Source organism: Protomyctophum bolini (genome assembly GCF_963924005.1).
Source record: "Protomyctophum bolini genome assembly, contig: SCAFFOLD_739, whole genome shotgun sequence".
In the NCBI taxonomy this organism is placed as follows: domain Eukaryota; kingdom Metazoa; phylum Chordata; class Actinopteri; order Myctophiformes; family Myctophidae; genus Protomyctophum; species Protomyctophum bolini.
Window position 1 is genome coordinate 1221 of NW_027666197.1, and position 9861 is coordinate 11081.

General features: G+C 42.7%; 1 protein-coding gene across 1 annotated transcript; it reads left to right on the plus strand.

Annotated features, from left to right (window-relative positions):
- Positions 1–518: 518 nt before the first annotated feature.
- On the plus strand, positions 519–8998 carry LOC308312039 (ceramide synthase-like; the record flags this gene model as incomplete). The annotated part of the gene is made up of 2 exons (XM_080794446.1): positions 519–738; positions 8895–8998. Coding segments are annotated over 2 exons (324 nt in total), but the record flags the coding sequence as incomplete, so codon positions are not given.
- Positions 8999–9861: the final 863 nt, after the last annotated feature.

A 9861-nucleotide genomic window follows, 5' to 3' on the forward strand; every position in this document is an offset into this window, starting at 1 on the left:
TACTCCATATATGAAAGCAGCGACCGTCAATTTACCTTTTTAGCATTGCTCCGGTTAGTATATGGAGAGCCTCCGTACCCACCAGCTATGGGATTCTTAAATCCAGCTCCATCGAGCCTCCATTATTAACAGGATTTTCAAAGCGCTGTATCTCAAACGCCTAGGGGTACTTCAGGGAGTTCCAGGGGGTACCTAGCTCAATTAGAGACAGTTGGGAACCAAATGGACCCTTATGGGTACAAATGGAACCAATATAAATTGGGCTACCAGAGTTAGACATGCCATTAAATCGGAGGGGTCCATGAAATTAATATGTTTCGGAATCACTGCTAGAGCCGTACAAATCCTCCGTTATCGGGGCCACTGGCATATGTTTTCAAATGGGGGGTCCGTGGGCTAAAAAAAGTCAATTTGGGGGTCCTTGACATGAAAAAGTTTGGGAACCACTGTGCTATACCACCTATCGGCACAGAAAAAAAAAAGCTAACAACGATCCTTTTCTCGTTTTTTCCTTCCAGGCACTGGCTGGCCACCTACTTCGTGGTGTGGTACGGCGTGCCGTACATGACCTACGACATCTACGCCATGTACCTCAGCCACTACTACCGCTTCCAGGTCAAGGGTCACGAGGAGTACAAGCGCCACTCGCTGCGGACGGTCAACTCCTTCCTGCGGCGGGAGTTCCTCCTGGTGCTCCACCACATAGCCCTGCTCACCGTCCTGCTTCCTGTCACGCTGGTGAGGACACACGCACGCACGCACGCACACACGGGCACGCTGGGCAGGGTGCCACGCAGCGGAGGCTGGTATGAATATGAATCCTTTTAAGACCTGGAACGTGTCTGTGTCGCCATGGCTTTCAACCACTTTAACCTTTTTTATTTTTTTATACTTAAGCTGTTGGAAAGAAATAGCATATCTACAAGCTCATAGCGCGGCACCAATTCTGGGGGTCCTTGACGTGAAAAAGGTTGAGCACCACCGACAAAGCTGTTATGCGTCTGTAACCCTACAAATGGAACATTTGTACACTCCCAGAGTTAAATTAACATTGACTTTTACAATATAAATTGGGGGGTCCCAGAGATGGAAAAACCCATAAAAAGGGGGTCCGTAGCCTAATGCAGGTCAAACTGGGGGGTCCTTGAAATTAAACGGCTAGAGCCGTAAAAATCCCTGCAGGCATGTCATTTCAAATGGGGGTCCGCGTGGCTAATTAGTGTGAATTTGGGGGTCCTTGACATGAAAAGGTTTGGGAACCACTGCCTTACAGTATCCACACCGTTAAGGCTCATACATAGTCTGGATTTTCGGTGTTGAGGTGACCACCGAACTACAACATGACGTCACGAGCCGCAGTGAAGAGCAAACCACCGCCACCGCTCCAGCCCTTCTCTCTGTTTTTACTCACCACCGCTCAACGTTATTTCAGCTCCGGTGGTCAGCTCACCACCGGAGCGGTGGTGAGCTGACCACCGAAAATCCAGACTATGAAATAGGCCTTTATACTCCTCTGAGGCTACGCTGGGTCAACCCATCATTTCAGCTGATTCATTGTCTTAACCCATTCTGACCTGAGATCAGATTCTAAAAATGTCTTCTACATCCTGACAGTTTTCTGAAATAGCCATGTTTCTATGTCAGTCTTTCTTCGATTTAAAAAAAATAGCAGACCTACAAGCTCATAGCGCGCCACTCGGTGGCGTGCTATGAGCTTGTAGATCTGCTATTTCAATAGCTAAAGCACGACATGATGCTAACACCAAAAGGGGTTCCCGCCCAAAATAGGTTAAAACGTTAATGGCATTAACTGTTTTTTTTCGAGAACTGCGTATAAGCCTCTCTGCATCCGATCCAGTGACAACTTAAGCATATAAAACGCAGTATCTGCTGGAGAGGATGATCGATACTCTGAAATGACGTCCAATTAGCTAATTAATCAGTCTCCTATATGATACTGCTGGAAGAAGAAGTACTCGCGTTGTTTCTTTTCTTATACTTAAGCGAAAGTAGCAATGCCACAATGTAACAGTACTCAATGCCACAATGTAACAGTACTCAATGCCACAATGTAACAGTACTCAATGCCACAATGTAACAGTACTCAATGCCACAATGTAACAGTACTCAATGCCACAATGTAACAGTACTCAATGTCACAATGTAACAGTACTCAATGCCACAATGTAACAGTACTCAATGACACAATGTAACAGTACTCAATGCCACAATGTAACAGTACTCAATGCCACAATGTAACAGTACTCAATGCCACAATGTAACAGTACTCAATGCCACAATGTAACAGTACTCAATGACACAATGTAACAGTACTCAATGCCACAATGTAACAGTACTCAATGACACAATGTAACAGTACTCAATGCCACAATGTAACAGTACTCAATGCCACAATGTAACAGTACTCAATGCCACAATGTAACAGTACTCAATGACACAATGTAACAGTACTCAATGACACAATGTAACAGTACTCAATGCCACAATGTAACAGTACTCAATGACACAATGTAACAGTACTCAATGACACAATGTAACAGTACTCAATGACACAATGTAACAGTACTCAATGCCACAATGTAACAGTACTCAATGCCACAATGTAACAGTACTCAATGCCACAATGTAACAGTACTCAATGCCACAATGTAACAGTACTCAATGCCACAATGTAACAGTACTCAATGCCACAATGTAACAGTACTCAATGACACAATGTAACAGTACTCAAGTAAAAGTCCTGTATTGAAATAGATACAACAGTACAGGAGTATTGGCATCGAATATCCCTGAAGAGTTTCTAATACATGATTAATATTTAAGTAAGAAAGCGATCACACGACGCTGGTGCCAACAGGACCCAACAAACGAAAGAACATTGGATGGACATTACTGAGGAATTGTATCTCATGGAAAAACTAACATTCATACTTAAGACTACAAGAGGATAAGTTCTATAGAGCGTCGCAGTCCCTCCCCCTTTCAGAACGACGAGTGGCCCAGGAAATGATTCTCCATTCATCTCCATAGGCTTTTCAAAAAGTATTTATATAAAGACTGTTACGCCGCGGACAAAGCCAACTCGGATCGTGACAAATCATGACAACAAACACAATATTTTGGGCCGATCAAATAATTAGAAAGAAGAAAATAAAGGCAGGCGACAACACTATTTGTTTTGTTTTTCTTCTTATAAATAATTTGATCGGCCCAAAACATTGTGTTCATTGTCATGATTTGTCACGATCCGAGTTGGCTTTGTCCGCTGCTGGTCATAACCGTCTTTAAATAAATCATTTTTGAAAAGCCTATGGAGAAAATTAATGGAGAATGATTTCCTGGGTCACTTCTCGTCGTTCTGAAAGGGGGAGGGACTGCGACGCTCTATAGCAGTTTCCTTTTTATATTTTGCATATTCTTTTGTATTTTTATATGGTGCTAAATCAAATGCAATCAAATCAAGTTGTATCAACAGTAGGATACAACAGCAGTGACAATACACACAAATGTGTGCGGGGAAGAATCAATTGGCATGATGAATAAATTGCGGAGAACAATGGGTCGTTCCCCCCCCTTTTTCATACAAAAGACTCATTTGATGAAGATTGTTTAGTTTTTTTGGCAGACTGGAAAAAATTGATTAACCCATTATGGGCGGGAACCCCTGTTGGGGTTTTAAGCATGATGTTATACTTTAGCTATTGAAAACTAGCAGATCTACAAGCTCACCGATTGCCGCGCTACAAGCTTGTAGGTCTGCTATATTTTTGAAAAATCGTGAAAATGTGGCGCAAACTTGGAATATATATTCTTTCAGAGCCAACGTTTTTAACTCAAATCTTTGCTTCTGGGGGGTCCCTGGAACTTCATATTTTCAGATGGGGGTCGGCAGCCAAATACATATCATTTTTGGGGTCCTTGACATGACAATGTTTGAGAACCACTGTAGGGTTTTTTCAGAAAACTGTCAGCATTTAGAAGGCATTTGTAGAATTGTCCTCAGGTCTAAATTGATTAACCCATTCTGACCTGAGATCAGATTCATACGAGGTTTCCACTGGACACACACTGGTCTTGATTAACCCATTCTGACCCGAGATCAGATTCTAAAAAATGTCAGTCGTTCTTCGAATTTTTCAAAAATAGCAGACCTACAAGCTCGTATCGCGCCACTCGGTGGCGCGCTATGAGCTTGTAGATCTGCTATTTTTCAATAGCTAAAGCATAACATGATGCCAACACCAAAATGGGTGCCCGGTCAGAATGGGTTAACAAAATGTTACCCACGCGGGAATCAAATCAAGAACCATTGTTACCATAAATCCTGTAGCCTGGAGGGACGGCCGTGTTGTAATTGGCTATAGTTGGCGGTCGGACGGACGAGCGCTGTGCTATAGCATTGGCCCTTTATCCAAAGCACTTTACAGAGATTGTGCATTACATTCACCCAGTCACACACACACACATTCATACACCGATGACAGTGGAAACCATGCAAGGCACCAACCAGCACATCAGGAGCACATCAGAACCCACAGGGTTCGAACTGGCGACCTTGCGGTTACCATCCGGCAACCGGTTACCATCCGGCCACTTGACTCTACCCCTAAACCACTGCCGGCCCTGGCTGTCTTATGTGTGCACGTCCCTGTACCGGGTTTGTCCGGTCGGTGCATTTTAGCATTCCAGGTTAGCAGGCCAGGTGCAACCAGAGACCAGCAGGCCTCTTTGTTGCTGACAATGGGGACACGGGATCACCTTACCCTACATTATTTAGTCCCAGCTGCTGCCTGTCCTGTCCTGTCCTGTCCTGTCCTGTCCTGTCCTGTCCTGTCCTGTCCTGTCCTGTCCTGTCCCTGTCCCTGTCCCTGTCCCTGTCCTATCTTATCTTGACCTACTCCTCTTCTCCTCCCTGCAGTGTTGTTTTCGTCGTCTAAAAACTAAGACTTTTTAATTATTTGTTGACTATACCCTTTTTCAACTAAATAAAACCTACATAAAAATGAATCCATGTATGATGACTAAAACTATGGCTGAATATGTTGACAATTTCGCCAACAAATTAAAAACTAGACCAAAATGTTAGGTGCTATTTTCAGCATGCAACCAAAGTGTAAAATCTGCTATTACTGCCACCCGCTTTGACAATCCAAAAGATTTATTTATTCGTTTCTTTATTTTAAAGAGTGGTACGGTTTCAGCAGCAGCCGACATGAAATGAGGGGTGATGTCGGCCACACTTATAACAGCAAAATACTGTAGTGCTAATGTTTAGTTCTTTATTGTTATTTCTCCTTTATTTAACCAAGGTGGGTCCCATTGAGATTAGTATCTCTTTTACAACAAAGGGATCCCGTGGGGGCCACGGAAGCAACAAGCAGAGATTAGCTTACCTAACATAAAAACACCGTACCCTTTTATAAAACAAAAAAAAGCGAAAACGCAAATTACACTTTGATGCAAACTCGAGTGAAACAGCCTCTCGTTGAAGTAAACGATCGACCAAAGCGATCAAACGATATAGGCTACTGAAACCATACAGACAGACAGACACGCACGCTCGGGCGTGCACTATACACATCATTTTTTAACCGCAGAGGTAGTCAGGTACTTAGTTAGGCGCGGTGTAGGGTTCCACTCTTGCGGTCTAAAAGTCATTCTTGGGCTGTGCAGATGGCTGGCAGGGCAGCGTGTGCACCCTCTCCTCATGGTTTATTTATCACCACCAGGACACACACACACACACACACACACACACACACACACACACACACACACACACACGTAGCAGAGTATAGCCGTGTGCCAGACAGCGAGCGGCTTGTCTCTGGTCTGGAGTAGCCTACTCTCCTTTATCAGACCCATCGATTCACCTTATCTCTGTGCGTGTGTGCGTGCCCTGCGTGTGGTGTGTGCGCGCGTGCCCTGCGTGTGTGTCCGGTATTTGAACGGGGCTTGTTCATTCCTCGCGGACGTTCTGTCCGTCCGTCTCTCGTTTATCGTTCTCTCTGTTCCGCGATTTTCGTCGTTGATTCCGTCGACTAAAACTATGACGTAAAACTGTCCGTCGACTACCTTTTGTCACTGACAAACGAAGCTATGATGACTACAACTATGACTAAAATATACTGACCTTTTTGTCAACAGATTAATACTGGACTGACATGTTAGAGAGGGACTATAGTGGAGAAGAGATCCATTTAACTAAAATACATGCTGTTTGGTGTGTTTGGTTGTGCTGGGGTGTTGCGCTCTGAAAATTGCAGATCTACAAGCTTGCAAAGCGTCGCAGCGCGACACGTTGGGGGAGCTTGTAGATCTGCTATTTTCAGCATGCAACCAAGTGTAAAATCAGGCCATTAAGGCCTGCCGGAAAACAATTTAGTTGACTAAATCAACTGTAGATGAAGGGCCCTATTTTCATCAGTATTAAACCCTTCATCCCTAAACTTCTTTGCCTTTATTACTATTTTGATTTCAATTTAATTATTTTATATATAAATAAAAGGCTGTCGCTGCCAGTACAAAACTCTGATGCTGGCCTTCAAAGCAACCAAAGGAATGGTTATGGTTACCCATAAGTCTGATCAGACCCTTCAAACCCTCCCATGCACTCAGATCAGCCGACGCAGGGAGGCTGGAAGTACCTTCGCTAAAAACACCGGGACAACGCTCCACACTTCCCAAACTCTTCTCCCTTCTGGCTCCAAAACTATGGAATGCACTTCCCATTACAATCAGAACTGCATGCAGACTCACTCCCCATCTGAAAACATACCTCTTAAGACTCCACCTTAGCCCGTAGCACTTGCCCTAGCCGTGGCAACCTTACAGGTGCATGCAAGGCCCAACTTACGTAACTTAGATAGCATTTTATGTAGACATAGCACTCTATAGTGTATAGTTTCCATGTATTTGTTTCTTGCTTACTGTAAGTTACTCTTGATTAAGAGTGTCTGCTAAATTCCTACATTTTAAAGAAGTTTAGAGATAAGGGGTTTAGCACTGACAAAAATAGGACCCTTAGTCGACTAAATCTAGACTAAATGCAGAGCCATAAGATGCAGAGCCAGAGTGAGACAGAGTTACGACAACTCCGTTCACTTCACGGGGCCATGCAGGCTCTTCTACATAGACCTCTATTGGTTTGTCCCTTTTTAAAAGGGACAACCGGAAGTTTACGGAATGCATTGGAGTCTATGGGGCTCGTGTGAGTACATGAATCATGTGACCAGGCTGTTTTCTGCCCCCTCAATGTCCTAACTCTGTCTATATACTCTATGGCTCTGACTAAATGTAAAACATGATGACTAAGATATCACTAAAACTTTACTTTTTTCTTGTTTTTTTGGGGGGGGGTTTTTTCAAAAGACTAAACTAAATCAAAATCTGCTGTCAAAATTCAACACTGCATTGAAAATACGTCTGTTTGTACATTGTAGGAAAGTGACGGGGCTTTCCTCCTCGCCTTCCTTTCTTTGTGTCTCTTTGTACATTCCTCTGGCGTAAAGTCTGATTTACTTCGTTCTTTGGATTGTTTGGCGTGCTTAAAACATAAAACGTATGATGATCGAGCCACTCGCTCTGCCCCGCCCCCAATGTCATTGTACCATTGTAGAAGTGGTGGAGAGTACATTTACTTAAGTACCATTTTGAGGTACTTTACTTGATAATGTCCAATACTTTTACTATTCAATTCAAACTTTATTCAAGACGCTCACAGGGGGGTCCCTAGGGCAGAACACATAAAACCTAAAAACACAAAAGTAAACAAACTATAAATAAACAAAGCATAAACAAACAGGGGGGACTTATCTCTGTACATACAGTACAGGCTAGAACGCCAGTGTCTCCACAGCTTAGATGATAGTCTGACAGAGCTCTTAGCAGGGTTAGAAAGTGCTGCAATGATGCTGTTCACAGAGTCTGTTAACCTGCACATAAATCTATAGGCCTGCATCAGGTTTCGTATATAGCACAGCAGGGCAAGTGGGTACATTTATTTCTACGAACATTTGACTGGCACTATACAGCGTCTTGGGGCTTTGAGCAGCAGTCTCATGCAGTCATTAAAGTTACTACATCTCAGAGACAAATATTGTATTTTTGCTCCACTACATTTATTTTGAAAATTATTATTATAATTATTATTACGAAACATAGGAACACTTCAGCCCTATATGCATTCCGCGACGCACTGTGAGCTTGTAGATCGGCTATTTTCAAAAGATTTGTGTACATTTGAAAACTTGAAAAACGAAACATTGTGCATAAAGAGTATACTTTCTACTACTTTTGGTATACTTTTAGCACAGTTTTGATGATGCTAATACTTCTGTACTTTTACTCAAGTGCATTTTGAATACCGGACTTTTACTTGTAACAGAGAGTAGTTCTATGTGGCAGTATTGATACTCTTACTCAAGATACACTTAACCCATTCTGTACGGGAACCCCTTTTGGCGTTCTAACTATTGAAAAATAGCAGATCTACAAGCTCATAGCGCGCCACCGAGTGGCGCGCTACGAGCTTGTAGGTCTGCCATTTTTGAAAAATCGTAATAATGCGGCACACATCTTTGAATATATATATATATTCTTTTCAGGAGACTTTTTTTATTTCATTTCGACGTCAGGCCTAAATGGGTTTAAGTCGACATGTGAGTACTTTTTTTCCCTCACCACTGCATTGTGGTGAAGACCCTGTTGTTGATTCTCCGTAACCTCTTGTTCCTTCTCCGCCCTCTGTTGTTAATGGCTGCTATTTGTTTATGGGTACCCTTCATGTCAGACACTTTTATTTATTTGTCCTCTCTCTCTCTCTCTCTCTCTCTCTCTCTCACTCTCTCTCTCTCTCTCTCTCTCTTATAAAGTTCTTCCGGAGGGAGCAGGGGGATTTCTTCATCGGCTGCTTGTTTCTGACGGAGCTCAGCACTCCCTTCGTCTCCCTGGGGAAGATGCTCATTCAGGTGAGCATGCACACACAGACACACACACACACACACACACGCACGCACGCACACACACACGCACACGCACACGCACACGCACACACACGTGGTGTGCAAAGAAAAGACGACGATGACATCAGAAAAACCTACTACAGATTGTATGGACTATGAATGAACGTGCAGGTGGTAAAACCTTTCAAGCAATAAGGGTAAAAAACGACGACCATGGAAGAATCTGTGTTATATCTCACACACATGCAGTTACTATAGTTTAAGGATAAGAAAACCTCTGTTCTAAAACTGCTGTTTGTTATATCGAGTCGATTCATTCAACATTTAACTCATTTAAGACTAGCCCGATTCTACGTTTTCTGAAAATGTGACGGTTTCTGACTGAGGCTAAGCCATTCATTTTTTTCATGAAAGCAAGAATCATATAGCTTCAAATTGACATATTGATTGTTCAGTTTGACACACCATTTTTGGAGATATGGCTTCACATTATGGTTCACTTCTGTGGACTCTAACATTACACCTAGCTACATGTTTAAGCATTTATTTCATATTCACATGTCAATTTCAGCTCTAGTATGTGAAGAGTCTGCCAGTCTATAGTCAGTCTATATTTTGGATATAAAAAAATGAAGAAAATCACTTTTTCCTGAATAGTTAGTCTTGCCACCATGACTGTCTCTGTATAAAAAATAATCACACATTTTCAATTAGTTTTGGAAAAATTACAAAAGATGTAACGCTGCTAATATACTGTACATATTGCAACAAGAACCCCAAGAGGGTTTCCCGTCCCAAAAACTTGTGTAATATGAAAAGATAAAACACTATTTTGCAAACGACACATTACCTTGATCTGTTGCGATGTGCTGTATGC